Genomic DNA, 15994 nt, shown 5'->3' with positions numbered 1-15994 from the left:
GCGAGTTCTCTTAGTCTGGCAGGTTTTGGGACTTTTCAGAGGTTTCAACCATGTTACGTTGTGTTCTTCAGCGTGCCAACAACTTGAGACACTCTGACCCCCTGGCTAGTGTCATCTTCAGAGGTAAGAGGATCATGGGAGGTTCAGGGCATCTGTGATAGGACAATGCATTGCAATAAGGTACAGCAAATTTTGGCGTTGTTGTAGAAAATATTGCTCATGTTTAAGTCAAGTTTCAAGTGTTTGAGGTTAAGTTCAAGTCAAATCAAACACCTTTATTTGCTAGTCAAGGTGCAAGTTCATCTGGGTAAAGACCCAGGGCTTGCTTTCAAATCTTTAAGGAGTCTTACGTAAATCAAGTCTAGCTGCAAGTCTTCATTTTTGTGACTTAACGCCCAACCGAAATTTTTTGTAAGAAAATATAAGCTATACACATACTGCATTATAGATTTTGCATATTTTTCAAAAACTGCTTTTGGACAGCTGCAGGTCTTCAGTCGCCTTCGGTCAGAGTAACGAAAGTAGCGCTCCAATCACAGGTGGGACTAGGCAACAGCTAATGACATCGGCCCTCAACAGGTTACCTGCCTGTAAGGCCATTTGAATTTTAGTGATACTACTTTTAACTTTGTTTCTCAGATATTGTCCTGTCATTTAAATTGTTCACGTCCTTCGGAGAACCCCAAGCATCCTAATATAGATATGTATTGATATATAATGATTACTTTGACTTGTGACTTGAGTCCGAAATTAACGTCACACCAGTCTTGGAGAGTACATTTGGCTGACCTCTGTGTAAACAGCACAATGTGAAGGTGACTACCTGTCCTCAGCGACCGTCTGTTTTTCCATCAGTTTGTTGTTGTTCTTTCCACAAGTCAGTGTCTGCCTTCTTAATGAGGTGAGCTCTGCTCTTAACATCCTGCCTTTGTCCGAACACGGTTTCCTGGTGCCATCAGACACACGCTTGTACTACACACTTGTGAGGACCCTTTTACCTCAACCTTAATGTAAACTGAATGCAAACCTCATACAAGTCAAGTGAGGATCTGGCAGCTTTAAAAATCTAAACCCTCAGTGTCTAAGATTTAAATTGGACTTCACAAAGACAGATGGACAAGAGTTTCTGTCAGACCTATGTGTGTGTGTCTGTTTTCTCTAAATTATGTAATGTCACTACATGTCTGTCACAACATTCTGCCTTGAACATTACAATAAATGTACAGTATTTGATTTCAGAGGTGGTCATTACACCTGCCCAGTACCCAGTGTCCAGTATTACCAACCAACTAAAATCTTATTTCAACCAAAACCCTTAAAGTGCAGTTGCTATAATGCAGCAGATGACACATAGCAGTGACTAATGCTAAGTTCTTTCTTTCACTTTCTCTCCTTTTTTAAGCAGCACCATGGGACTTTGACAGTAAATAATGACTCTAAACAAACTTTAAATGTCAGGGTTTTGGTGTCAGTTCAAACTAACTTTCTAGTCAATAAAGACAAATGCAGCAGATTGAGACTGAAATAACTGCTCTGTTTTATATCTATCCATCCACATACTGTGTCATTTACAGATGGAAACTGTATATATGCACTCTCTCTGTTAGGGATGTCAGTGGGCAATGTAGGCAACCACTAACTGCACTTCTAAGTAGGAACAGACAAGGCAGATTGACAGAAAAGTAAGCCACAAAACAACTGCTTTAAAAACAATTAACATAATTCACATGATGTGTAGACGACCAGTATAAGAGAACCTAATAGGTGACTTTCTTGCAGAAGTGCAGAATTTTTCAGAAAGCTCTTGAGGTCGTTGGTCTCAAGGGTTTCTGTGTTACAACAACTGAAGGAATTTAGAGCACAGAGAGCGAGACAGAGAGAGAGTTCCCTCCCCTCTAGAAACAGATACCATGTCCATTTATAGAAATTAGCAACCATAACGAAAGGGGGGGAAAAAATTGTCTGAATAGCGAGGAAGCTGTGGGAGGGGAGAGAAAAGAGAATATAAGTGTGTGTGTGTGTGAGAAAGACATAATTCACCCAGTACAAGGAATTACATAAGAAACAAGATAGCAGTAAAATATAGAAAAATAAGATTAGATACCTGAAGATAAGAGATAACAAAAAAATTTAAAACAATTGTATTTATTAATAAGCATAAACAATAATGTAAAAATAGTTTAAAAAGTTGAAAGTGAAAATAAACAAACTTGTTAAACTACACTGAAATGTACATACTAGTGAAACACAGACATTTTTAAGTTTTATTTGCCAATGCACTTTTTATCATGGTAGTTTTTGCAAAAACATTGAATGAATCTTTAGATGAAAGTTAAAATATCAGTTGATAATGGTATGGACTCGCCAGGACTTGCTATTGATTGGAATATTTGGGCTTGTTAGTCACTGCAAGCACAGAAGATGTCATTGATGCAGTATAAATTGAAACACATGAAGATTTAATAGAGTTTTATGGATTGAAAGGAGCTGTCAAAGTTAGCACGTTTTGGTGATTTTTCTGTTCACTGTATAGCACCTTTAAAGTGATGGTTCGGTGACATCGTCGAAATCTCGCGTGACCACTGAAATACCGTGTGATATCCCGCACAGCACATTTATAGATCTGTGCGGGATATCGTGCGACCACACGGGATTTCAGTGATCGCGCCAGATGTTTACAGCTTTAGCAGTAGCAGCAGAGTAAAAGCCATCAGGTAAGTTTTTATTTTAATAAACTCCTGGTGTACTTACAAACTTTCCAATGCATCGATTTATGAGTAAAGACCCTATTTGTACTACTGTAGAAGTTTGATAACAATCCAGGCAGTATAAGTGGAGTAATTTATGAGATACACTGGTGGTTCCGTTAGCGCCTGTACTAAGCAATTCGGCTGATGGCTCTAACTCCACTAATTTACGACCAAATGAAAAAAAAGGGGCTGAGGCTGTGATTAGATAGACCTCATGGTGCATATGACGCTAGGTCGAAAATACGCCGAACCATCGCTTTAAGTTGACCAATTTGGGTTGAGAAGTTCATGTTTGAATTGGTTGATGATTGGCATTTCAATTTGTTCATCACACACATCCCTTGCTCATATTTCTTGGTAGAAACTTCCCAAAAGTGGCTTAAAAGTGAGATTGTTTTCTGCCTACTTTCCCCAGATTAGCCTGTATTGTAGTCACTTTACTCTCTTTTTTATGTGCTTCCATGATTGTGGGCATGTGTGTCTGTATCTGCAGGTGTAGGTAATGAGGCATGTGTATGAATGTCCTGTAGGGAGGATTTCCTGTTGTGTTGTTGTTGGAATGATAAGTGTTGTTCTCCGTCAAAAACATAAATAAAATCTGGCAACCCTGCTAACTTCAGCTTTACCCTGTGCTAATCATAGTCCTGGTTTAAACACACAGCAGTTTATAATATTCACTCTCCTCTAGCTCTGTTTTGATCCACACCAGGTTGGGAAATACAAGGCTCTTTAACAGCTAAATGTTCCACTATGTTCACTAGTTAGTCCCTTATTTTTGTCAAGACTTGACCAAAACAATAGTGTTAAAGCTGAAAGACACTTACATGACCGTTATCTCTGTGGGCTCGCCACTAGCAACTCCATTCACATACAAGTAGTCATGTGATCCATTGTTAATATATTTATATCACAATTTGTACGGGATGTAATTAAGAAGATTTAACAAAGACTGTATACCTGCCAGCAAGTGTGTTATTCTTTAAGCAGAAAGAGGGGAACGGACTGGCCAAGCTTGCTAACGTTTATAAACCAGCTCACTTCCTTGATAATGAACGTATTAAATTTGAATTTCTGTGGTTACATGCAGTTATAGATAGATAATGTGCAACAGTTAAAAAAGGTTGATTAAGACCCTGTGCTTCTTTTCTTTTTAAGATCTTCATACCTGTCCAACTCAGGCTTGACTTGGTGCGTTCATTGACTTTCGTCCCGTAATCCCACGCTACTTCATTTCTTATATTTAACATGTGGGTGTGATTATACTTTTGCAACCAGGCTAGCATATCATATAAAAGTTAATCCTCACCTAAAACCTAAACGTTACATCTGCAATAAGAAAAAAAACTCTTCATGTCTTAGGCTAGTCCCTGAGCTCGAACAGGCTACGGATATAGCAACACACACACTGCCCAGGTCTAAACTTAGCCTTCTCATATGTATTTAACTGCACTGTGGGTCACAGTCTGTTCTATTTTTGGCCAATGACAAAAACTGTGCCAAGCTGAACCAACCAGGAAGTTGACGCTATGCCACTTCCTGTCTTTGAGATGCTAACTTAGATGTGAGCTCTGGGGAGATTTATGCAGTCAACACACGCACACACATAAACACACGCACACAAACACACACACACACACACACACACACACACACACACACACACACACACACACACACACACACACACACACACACACACGCATGATATGACGTACCTTCTCGACCCCTCTGTGGAAGGGTGGAGGTGTTATTTAAGACATCTTCCAAGAACGGAGGTACACTTACGTAGGTATTTGTGTATGTGTTCTCACATTGGATGAAGACTGTGAGGAAAACAGGAAAGCAAACAACCTTTCTCTGGGTGTGCAAGGAGGGAAAGAATGTGTGTGTGTGTGTGTGTGTGTGTGTGTGTGTGTGTGTGTGTCATAGGCTACTTTCAGGGACACATTTCAGACTTTTAAGCAGCTGCTTGGGGATGACTTATCCAATTCGGGACAAAAGTCATGTCCCCAATTGGGGACAACAGTGACCGTAAACATGTATATGTGTGAGCTGTCATAGGCTACTTTTGGGGACAAATTTCAGAGTCTGGACTAGTTAATTGGGAATGACTTGTTCTGTTGGGGACATAGTTTTTTCTCCCTATTTGGATGAGTTGTCCCTAATTTTAAAAAAAACTGGCGTTCAGCAGTTAAGGTTAGGGTGAGGGTTAGGTTTAGACAAGTAGTGGTTGAGGTTAGGGTTAGAATAAGACACCAGGGAATTCATATAATGGTATTTAATGTCCCCAAAAGTGACCATGATCTGACGTGTGTGTGTGTGCAAGGACATTAAGAATCCACTGTTATCCTGATTGGCTCTGAGGCAATTGAGGCAATCAGTTGCGTAACCAAAATTAGGTGGTCAATTACAGCCGTAATCAGCAGGATGACATAATTTGTTGGTTCAAACCGTGCCCCGTCCCCTGTCCCCTCAGTGTAACCTGGTCTGGTTCGGTTAAAACCCAAAGTGATTTGGTTAGTTGGGTGGTTTGTTGTGGTCAAGGAACCATTTCTGTTGTGGCTAAAAATACTACTTCCTTAAGGTATAGAAGCCCTTCATCATTTTGGTGACCGTATTAATCATGTGGTTAACATAAGGGAGACGATTGTAGTCTAGGTTTTTTTGTGTTGACTCATTGTTAGAAAACAAACAGTGATGCCCTGTGTTAAAGTCAGGTGCTTTGTTGGGCTCATCCATTCCCCCTGAATTCCTCTTTGATGGTATAATAACATCATCTAATTGTCCTTTTTGTTGTGAGGACAGTCTTAAAATTTCATGCAGATACAAAGACCGACTTCAACAGATTACTTTGGTTTGCAATGAGTACAATCAGTGAAGGGAATGCATCATGTTTGTGTGCTTCTATGTATTTTTGGCTAACCAGTGTCAGTCACAATTTTTGTTGTTTTTATGCACTAATAATTTTAACAACAATTACATATTGCCGAAATTTTTTTGATATTGAAAGTATTTAATTGTTTTCCAGCCTAAATATCCAACCATGCAGCACAAATATCCTTATGGTAGTAACAACAGCATTATTCAATTTTTTAATGGTCATGTGCTTGGTTTATTATACAAAAGATCTTCAGTGACTTGAAGCACAATGTGTTAATTAACATTTAATCCAAAACCAGAACCTTTCACTAACCTTGACCAAAGTGCTTTTGTTGCTGCAAATTTTGGTCCGAGTCCTGTGTTTTATATGCTCATAATCCACCCTGACCAGCTCCCTCCTACTTCTGTGTGGTGCATTAATGTAACTCTTAATTAAATGGAGACTAAAAAACATAATCTAGATGCAAATTTTGGCAGTGCAATGTAATTTGGAAAACAATATAGTAGTGTATAAATGTAAGTTCTATGAGTCAGTAATGGATTTTCAGTTTTTAAAATAATTGTTAAAACTATTATCACTCACTCATCTCCAAATTGATCAATCCCTGATTTTTGGTGAAAATCAAGCACTTGAAAAGTCATATTTTAAATATCCAGATGGGTTTTAAAATGGTTTTATTTCCCGAAGAATATTTGTCAATCTATAATGAAACATTAATCGTTCAACAAAACATGGAGATTTTATTTATCTATTCACAGCTTTGTCCAGGGGTCATTCCATGTAAATTAATGAATAGCTTCTAAAATCAGAAATCGGACAATAGTCATTGTGTCTGTTTCCTTTCATCTGGAAAGAACATCTCAATGTGTGTGTGTTCTACACCCATTCCTCTTTTAGACGAAAATTAAATGGAAATGATGAGTTACTCACAGTGTGATCATTCATATTCTCATGTGTTTTGTGTGTGTGTGTGTGTGTGTGTGTGTGTGTGCTCGTCAGTAGCTGATGATTAACCCTGGCAGTGTATTGGTCCATCTTACCTCTCACTTCCTGCCGGTGTTGCCCGACAGACAGGAAATCAGTGCTCAGAACTACATGTTACAGGAAGCCACAGAAAGATAACACACACACAAACACTTTCATACTATTGTCATTTGGGAATGCCAGATTTTGGCCACTGAACGTGTAGGTGTGTTTGTGTCAAAGGTCTAGTTGGTGCATAATAAGTTTTCATTTCTTTTGCACAGGTTTAGCTTGAGGAGCCTTTATGGTTGGGACAAATTCCAAAAGAATACATAGAAGAATTTTTTTCCCCCCAATAGAACGTTTTATATTAGCCTTAATATCAATCACATTATTCAGTAATACATTACTTTCTTTGTAATGACGAGTAGTGTAAAGGAACATTAAGCTCAGTATCCCCTCCAAACTGTAGTCTTGTTTACACCCAAAGGTTGTATTGTCTATTTTTGCATGTATTAAATACAGAATATTTGTGGAGGCTTAGTTTTTTTTGGGTTTATTTTAGGAGCCATTTGTTGGAATTTGTCGGTAGCGAATGTAATGTAAAGAATAATCTAACTATTCCTGTTGAATAACTAGTAAAGTAACAAAATTCGTTATTCAATAAGTGATGTGTAATGAGTAATTCATTACATTTTTTTAAAATTACTTCCCAAATACTGCTTAATAACATTACATAAACTAAGTTAAGCTAAACTTATTAACATGTGAACTAGCTAACAGGCTAATAGCCAGCAAAACAAATAATGTTGGGGTGTTAGATTACATTACGTGGTATATCAGTCCTGCCACAGACAAAAACGACTTGCAATAAGTAGCCTACATTTAAACTAAACTAAAACATTTTTTTTCCACAAACAACAAATAATAAAAGTGAGCGCTACCCTAAAAGTGTTTTGAGTTTGTTGCTTGTGGGCTAGCTAGCTAACGGTATTCAACTTAATTTAGGTAATTTTTTCAACCTATTATCCCATCTTTTTGTGTTTAAGTGGTCCCCAATCTGATGGGGCAATAGCATCCCGTCAATGTACGTCCACTGAAAGTGCTTCTTTTTTGTCATTGATGGGCTCATACTATTATAAGTATCCGTTTGCATCTGCTTTATAAGCTAACTCCTTTATTTCCCTCTTTTTGTATTTTCGTCAGGGTCTAAGAAGAAGACAAAAGTCATCAAGAACAATCCCAACCCCGTCTGGAATGAGGTATGTTTTCTCTTCTTAATTATTTACTATTTAGACAACTACAAGTAACTACAACAAATGGAGCTGCAACAGAGGTCCAAAGCATTTCAGTAATAGCAGCCTACACATGTAAACTATAGCAATATGCTGTACCTTTTTCTCTCAAACTTGTTTTGTTATCCCAAATATGTCAAATCTCAAGCAAATATAGAAAAATGAAATGTAAAATAAATTAAGTGTTGTGTTCTTTCGTAAAGACAGAGCTACAGATTAATTATTATAGAACTTATTAAACATTTTAAACATATTTAATTGATTCTGTCATAATTGCCTATATATACCATATGTGCTACATGTCAAGTGAATATCAAGATATTCATTAAAAAAAAATCCTAATATCTCATGACCAATGCATGACCCACATGGGCTTTTGAGTATGAGATAATGTTGTTCCCTGACTGTGTGTGCAGGGTTTTGAATGGGATCTTAAGGGGATTCCTCTGGACTCTGGAGCAGAGCTGCACTGTGTTGTCAAAGACCATGAGAAGATGGGGAGGAACAGGTAACTGACTGCTGTGTGTCAATGTGTGAATGTACATGAGTATCTGAATGTTATGGCTCTTCTGTTAACAAAAATATAGTAATTTCCTGCCAAGAATAAGTCAAAACAATTAATATGTTGAGGATTATTGAGTCAGTGTTAATATGTTTCCAATTTATAATGTCTTCCCATTCTTAGTGATACTGCACTTTCTGTCTAGCATTGATTCTCAAACTTTTTCTGTCATGGAAGGAGAGAAAAATGTCATGCCCCAACAATACAGTAAATTAGCTGCAGATTTATTTAATTCAATATCTTCAAAGTAACATTGATGTCTGAGTCGAGTCTCAAGTCCCAGTCTTAGTTATCAAAGCTAGAAGTAACTTAACACATACTTTACATAGGTCTATATTGGCATTATATATATATTATTGATATTAGTACAGGTGCTTTTTTCAACAATATAATATATAAGAACACACCCAGAGAAATGCAACTTACAGCAGTAGCCAAGAGCAAAGAGGTCACATTCTGGTCTGCATATACAATGAAGGGTTAATGAATGAATCCATGAATCAATCAACACATCAGTGGGTGAATGGGTGGAAATATGGGTGAATAAATACCCGAAGACAACAATGAGAGGATGACCTGATTCTTTCAAGCCTGCCCCTTCCCCTCTGAACGAACTCCAACAAACTTGTCATCTTGATGGAGCGGAGCAGTCCAAAAATAGCCATCTGAAGGGGTGCTTTCCCACTCTGTTTTCATAAAGCAAACAACTCAGACCTTCGAGCCACACCCCCTGAGTTTGGTCTGGTCCGATCAGTTAACCTCCCATCTCAATTTTACAATGCAGTGGTATGAATTATTGTACACTTTAAATTTAAAACTGGATCATTCCCAGAGTGAAAACGCATTATGACCCTTTATACTATGGATGACCCTGTTTATACAATCCAACTGGTCAAATGTAGAGTCAATCAGTTCATTGTTGCTAGGTAACCCCTATTGTCTTTAGACAAGGTTCAAAGATATAAAGGTAAAGGTACTTTATTGGTCACATACACACAGTTGTACAGTGAAATTCAATCTCTGCATTAAACCCATCATAAGTATCAGGAGCAATGGGCAGTTCTATGGCAATCAATCAATTAATCAATCAATCTTTATTTATATAGCGCCAAATCACAACAAAAGTCATCTCAAGGCACTTAACACACAGAGCATGTCTAGACTGTACTTTAATTTAATTTAATTTAATTTAATTTAAAGAGACTCAACATTCCCACATGAGCAAGCACTTGGCGACAGCGGCAAGGAAAAACTCCTGGCAGAATCGGGCGCTAGGTGGGCGGCCATCTGCCTTGACCAGTTGGGGGTAGAGGGACAGAGAGAGAGAAAGGGAGAGAAGGAAAGGGGGAGAAGGATATGCCTTTGGTGCACATAGCACTATGTATGCAATGTCTACTGTCACAAATCATTATGGTGTCAGTCACTATATTAGGGCCTTGTAATAAGTGCACTGTTGGTGATTTTGGAAATTATTGCTTCATAAGTTCTTAAGACTTATAGTAGCTTTGATGTGTGCTGTGTAGGCGTTGGTCGACAGCTGTTATTGACAATTGGCTCACCTGCTGCTCTCTCTGGCTCCACAACTGGTAGTGAGTCAGACTATTGCTGTAATATTTCACTAAGTTTAATGTTTAATGTTTCTTGATTACAATATATACTCTGTCAGCACAATTTAGTATTCTCTTCACTCTGAAGTAGCTGAGCGTGTTTCTCGAGCATGAAAGGCAACACCCTGCACTCCTTATATGGAAGATCCTAGATAAATAAGTGCAGATCATAAGATGCAACTATGGGCTTCAAACTGGCCCAAACACACAATGTCACATTTGGCCACATCCACTTTTATATACAGTCTATGGTAAATCTTGGTAGTGCATGTAGGGATTATCAGAAGAGCCCAACAATTCAAAAAAAGAGGGTGAAAGACAAAACATAATTCATGCAGTAGAGGGTTAGTCATGTACCAAATACAGTATTTGAGACATTTTGGGTATTTGTGTCTTTTTAGGTTTCTGGGTGAAACCCGACTGTCTCTCAGAGATGTGCTCAACTCTCCAAACCTGGCTGCCTCCTTCACAATGTCCCTGCTGGACACCAAGAGAAACAACACAGGGGTGAGCACATAGACACTCAGACACTCACAGATTATTCTACAGTCTCATTGTATCGTGTGTGAACCAATGACAAATCATAAATCATTCAGAGTTTCCTGTCTGGGACTTAAAATAGAGGAAGAGATTCCTGAATCAGAGCAGAATAACAACCACGCCCTCTTTTTTGCCTCTCTGTAATTATTTGTCTTAATTCCTGCAGTCTAACACTGACCTTATATCTCCTTTTGTTCAGAAATAAGGCCTCTGTGACAGGATTAATTCAGCTTGTTTCATTTGTTTTAGTATCTTGATGAAAGAAGAACAAGCTCAGATATAAGCCAGAAAATTACATTTGATCCTGAAAAAAAATAATGCTTGAAAACAGTTGATTTGTTGGAAACTGGTGAAATGAATCAGTTGTTTCAACAAGACAAAACTATACGATTATACTGTGTTCATGTGCTTCTGGGAAAGTCCAAAACTGGGGTCTTCTTTGAGTCAGCTGCTAAACAATGTTGTATTCACATGCTATTTGGTCACTAAAGTTGACCTAGAAGATCAACAGTAAACAAAGTGTTAGTGAGTTTGTGGCCTTGTAAACTGGAGAGGTATTTATATATTCATATGTAATCTCTATCCAGTCCATCAAACTATAAGTCTACTACCTTTGTAGACAGTAAACATTTTACATTTTTAAACATGCTGTAAAGAATAGAAGACATTTTAATGGGATTATACACTAATTAAAACATACTTATGAATATTATATTCCATTTCTGTCTGTCTGTTCTCCTCTATGCCACTAAAGTCCATGTAGCCAAAGTAGATTTTAAACCAAACCATGTTGCGGAGAGAGTTGTGGAGAGAATTGGAGAGAACATGACCTGAGTGGTTGTTGTTTGCATTAAATGCACCTTTAATCAGATCAATAAAATGAATACTAAAGTCAAGTACTAACCAATATTGCAGGAAATTGTGTTACTAAATGTGTTAAATACGATATATAGGAGCCAAAACAGTAGCCTGGATGCCTCAAAATGTCTTCACAAGAGTTAAAACTCTTCGAAGTGAAAGACCCCACACTCTTACATCTTGGTGGGCCACACTTACCGTCGTCCTCTGTTTTTGTTAGCAGCAGATGAAACAGTGTTGTGTTTTCCATCCTCATTTCCTGAACCTAAAACAAAGTCTTCCTCTTAGTGCCTCACACACACACACACACACACACAAACGGTCAGTGAGGTGACAAGGATGTAAGAGAAAAAAAGCTTGTGTTTATCTTGCGGTGGGTACAAAGTGTTTGTGATGTACATGGTATTCATCGTCTGTTCTAAAAACCAAAGCAAAACTTAGACCAACATACTGAAAGATGAAGCTGTAATTAAAACACTGATTATAATATGATTGGTTGATAATCTTTTACATTCAAAATGTGAAGTATGTATCCATGCAACTGCAGATTTCACTAACCCTAACCCTAACCCTAAGGATTTGAGTTGCAGCGTGCCACTTTTTTGTTTAATTTCACTTCATAGATTAAATATATACAGTTGTATGTATAATAACCCTTGGGATAGTGTTGGAAAAAAATTATTTTAAAGGCAAAGAGGCAATTACATCTTCACATTTGTGCCTTTTCATTACAAATGACAGGCACATATTATTATAAACCTGTTAAACAGAAACATGGTGACTATACACACAGACCCCGATCTATTGTTTATAGAAACATCACAGATTATCACTAAAGCTGCTTTTCTACACCAAAATACTGCAACTTATCTGATATGAATCGGCCTGTAATCACAATGATATCTAGACCGGACTGACTGGACTCTTGTGATAAAAGAAATTCTGAGTTGTCTGTTGATTTAGTGGACACAAATATAGAGCTTTGAAGGTTAAGGCTGGTGGATTTTCTTGTCAACAGACCTAATGTGCAAAGCCAAACCAACAATGAATTGATCTACTTACAAGTATCCTGTGTGTATCCAAAGTCTGATATGTCATATTCCTTGGTAAACTATCAGTACTCTATGCCTTCTAAGTCATCAACTGAAACAACCCAGTAGCTAGTAGTATAGAAACTTCTCCAGTCAAACAATAGCTACCCTGTATTTGATTCTTTTTAGTACCTACCTCTAGAAAAAATGACTATTTGTTTGGTTTTACTTGCAGCCAATCACTGGGATGTGATTGTCCCACTAGTCCAGTAGCTACAACCCAAACAGTCTGTGGTGATATTACTTCATTGTACAGTTATTTATTTATTTCCATTAAAAATCTATGGTCTCTAAGTTCAAAGTGTCATAACTCATAGTTATTTTCTCAGCCTTGAAATAGCTGCTTCAGATCCACAGAGGACATAACGCAGCTGTTTTCACGGGCTGATTAATACTCCACATGACAAGTAAATGGATTTTCATGTGTAAAATTAGGAGGAGGAGTTTGCTTGAAACTGTGTTTTTCCCACTGTTGATGTCAAATAATTTTTTACTGTTTCCACCAGGCCACACTGACCCTGCAGGTTTCCTACATCCCTCCACCAGGATCGGCTCCAATCTTCCAGCCTCCCCCCCAGCCGGAGGTCATGCCCCATAACAACCCCAGTGTGGAGATGGACACCATCACAAGTAATATGATGTGTTGTTGTTTCTGCAGTCTATATCCACCCTGAAAAGTGCGTCTCCTGATCGTAATATATTATACTTGTGGGACTAGTTTCTGTCAATCTGTCCATGCAGTGATTTCTCTGGACACTCTGGGCGAGGAGGATACAGAGAGTATGATGATGCTGGAGCCCACAGAAGACCAGGGCCCTGATGACGGACGCTCCATGGTGATCGTCGGCACCCAGGGAAATCAGGGCCAGGAGTCCCCCGCTGCCCAGACACCCAAACGATCGCCACCGTCCTACAACACCCAAGGAGGGCTGAGGAAGAGGAGGAGAGGAGCCAGCAGTCAGCCCAAACCTCTGCCCAACAAACCACAGGACATCCAGGTATGTATGAGTGATTTTATTTGTCCTTTAATATGCCACAGGAGTTAAGTCTTGGTCCAATCGTGTACAATCATGCACATGCAGATGACACAGAGATGACTGCTCATCATTGTATACTCATATTGCCACTGTGTGGAGATGTTACTGTATTACAGTATTACAATGTTGCTTTCATGGGTTGCTGGAGTGTAAACTTACCAAAGTCCAATGATAAGAATTAAGTTAGATGATCAAAATGGAAATAAAAAGTTGGGTAAGGTAAGTGAAAAAAAACAAAACAACTGTAGATGATTAAGACACTTTATCTACTGAATTTCATTGAACAGTGACCTAACAGGACACGTTTCTGTCCATATGTCTTCCTGTCCAGATTCGTGTGCGAGTCATTGAGGGACGACAGTTGCCCGGCATCAACATCAAGCCTGTTGTCAAGATAGCGATAGCAGGGCAGACCAAGAGGACTCGCATCAGAAAAGGAAACAACCCAGTGTTTGATGAGGTACATAAATCTTCGTCACAATCTGATTTCCTTCGTGAATGGTTCAACTTACATTTTATATTGAGATATTTAGAAAATATGATGTGTATATTTTGTAGATGGTATGAAAAAATGCAAATATTAAAATATCATCTTTTCAAATTTCCGTTTTTTAAATTCTCTTAACAGACATTTTTCATGAACTTCTTTGAGACTCCGTCAGACTTGTTTGATGAACCAATCTTCATTACTGTGAGTTGGACATTTTACTTCCATTTTACTCCATTAAAAAATGTATAACATACATGATATTTCCTTTCAAAATGTATTGTATTATATGTATTGACTGTAAGGTATTTGTCTGTTAAGTGTTCTTTATATAATGTAAAGTTTCTCTCTTTACCTGACCAGGTGTGTGACTCTCGCTCTCTGAGAACGGATGCTGTGATCGGTGAATTCAAGGTAAGTTAATGGCTTCAAGTTCCAGCTGACAAAAAGATACAGAACATTTAATGCTGGACATAAAGTACATTGTGCATTGTGTCATCATGATTTTGATTTTTAATTATCTTCACAGTTGGATGTTGGCACTGTCTACAGTGAGCACAGTGAGTATAACTTCATGTGGACTTCATGTATTTAATGTGATTTGGACTCTGTATTTATTTGGAAACCACCACATCAAGTTCAGAGCTCTGAGTTGAAACCCTCCTGAATCTTTAGGACACTGCTTCTTGAGAAAATGGCTTCTGCTGTGTGACTCCGACGACCTCTCTGCTGGAGTTAAGGGTTACCTAAAAGTCAGCTTGTTCGTCTTGGCCGCTGGAGACGAGCCACCGGTGAGTCTGATTGGATAGATGAAGATTAGCAAATTAGCATTATGGTGAAAGCCAAACTCTCAGAGGTGAGATGAGCTGATGCCACCCATAAACCCATAAGCAAAGATGTTTCTGGTCTATAAATATGTATCTTGCTTACTCTATGCAGATGTTTATTTATATTTTAATATATACTTTGTGTATGTTTGTATGTATTTTCCAGGCTGATAGGCGTGATTGTGTGGAGGAGAAAGAGGATATCGAAGGAAACCTGCTGAGACCAGCTGGTCTGTCTCTGAGAGGAGCCACCTTCACCATGAGGATTTTCAGAGCTGAAGACCTCCCACAGAGTGAGTCCTGGTGTAGTTATAATTTATTTAATCTGCTTTAAAAAAGTAGAGATTGAGAGATTTCTTTGTCTTTTCTTTTTCTGCAGTGGATGATGCCTTCATGGATGGGATGAGGCAGGTTTTTGGATTCGACAGCAACAGGAAGAACTTGGTGGATCCTCTGGTGGAGATCCACTTTGCTGGCAAAACAGTGCGTGACAAAGACTTGATTAAAAATCCATCAAATTTATATTAGTCAAGTATTATTTTATTCCGAACTTGATAACAGTTATAGAGGCGTAACCTGTGGATTTAGATGCCACACTGGACACAATTATTTAAGGTTTCCTGTAGCTTTACTATAGTGGTTCTTGACCAAAAGGGCAGTAGAACCTTTAAAGTAATTTCGAGAGTATCTAACTTTCGTATCGTGACTTATTTCTGAGTGAAACAGGATAGGCACAAGGTGGAATTTGAGGATCACCCGATATCTTACTCAACGCCGCCAGTAACCACAGTTAGTTATAAAACTGGAAACTGTGGTGGCCTACTGTTAATCTACTACACACTGTCCACCGGACTACCAAAGCTAGCCATTGTAAGGTTGATTATGTCATTTTCTTTCTTTTTCAGGTCTGCACTAAGATTCTGGAGAAAAACGCCAATCCACAATGGCACCAGAGTCTGACCATGCCAATTAGGGTGAGAAACACAAAGAGAGATTGCAAGCGTTTAATGCCTTTCATCAAATTAATGAGTTTCTTTTATCTACATAGTATTATACAGCTTCATTGTCCGATCAAGACTGTAAACCCATCATTATA

The 15994-nt window shown here is 38.3% G+C and overlaps 1 protein-coding gene across 1 annotated transcript in view; it reads left to right on the top strand.

Moving 5' to 3' along the window:
- dysf (dysferlin, limb girdle muscular dystrophy 2B (autosomal recessive)) overlaps window positions 1–15994 on the top strand; it is a 104712-nt gene that overhangs the window by 6117 nt on the left and 82601 nt on the right. The window contains exons 2-15 of the mRNA XM_062445408.1: window positions 72–123; window positions 7801–7856; window positions 8306–8397; window positions 10460–10565; window positions 13054–13177; window positions 13289–13545; window positions 13916–14044; window positions 14213–14275; window positions 14435–14485; window positions 14601–14631; window positions 14747–14862; window positions 15065–15191; window positions 15278–15381; window positions 15804–15872. Of these exons, the coding sequence (XP_062301392.1) occupies window positions 72–123; window positions 7801–7856; window positions 8306–8397; window positions 10460–10565; window positions 13054–13177; window positions 13289–13545; window positions 13916–14044; window positions 14213–14275; window positions 14435–14485; window positions 14601–14631; window positions 14747–14862; window positions 15065–15191; window positions 15278–15381; window positions 15804–15872 (1377 nt within the window). The remainder of the gene's footprint in view (window positions 1–71; window positions 124–7800; window positions 7857–8305; window positions 8398–10459; window positions 10566–13053; window positions 13178–13288; window positions 13546–13915; window positions 14045–14212; window positions 14276–14434; window positions 14486–14600; window positions 14632–14746; window positions 14863–15064; window positions 15192–15277; window positions 15382–15803; window positions 15873–15994) is intronic.

Source organism: Scomber scombrus, chromosome 23 (genome assembly GCF_963691925.1).
Source record: "Scomber scombrus chromosome 23, fScoSco1.1, whole genome shotgun sequence".
NCBI classification, from domain to species: Eukaryota; Metazoa; Chordata; class Actinopteri; order Scombriformes; family Scombridae; genus Scomber; species Scomber scombrus.
This window is presented reverse-complemented; position numbering and strand designations above follow the sequence as displayed.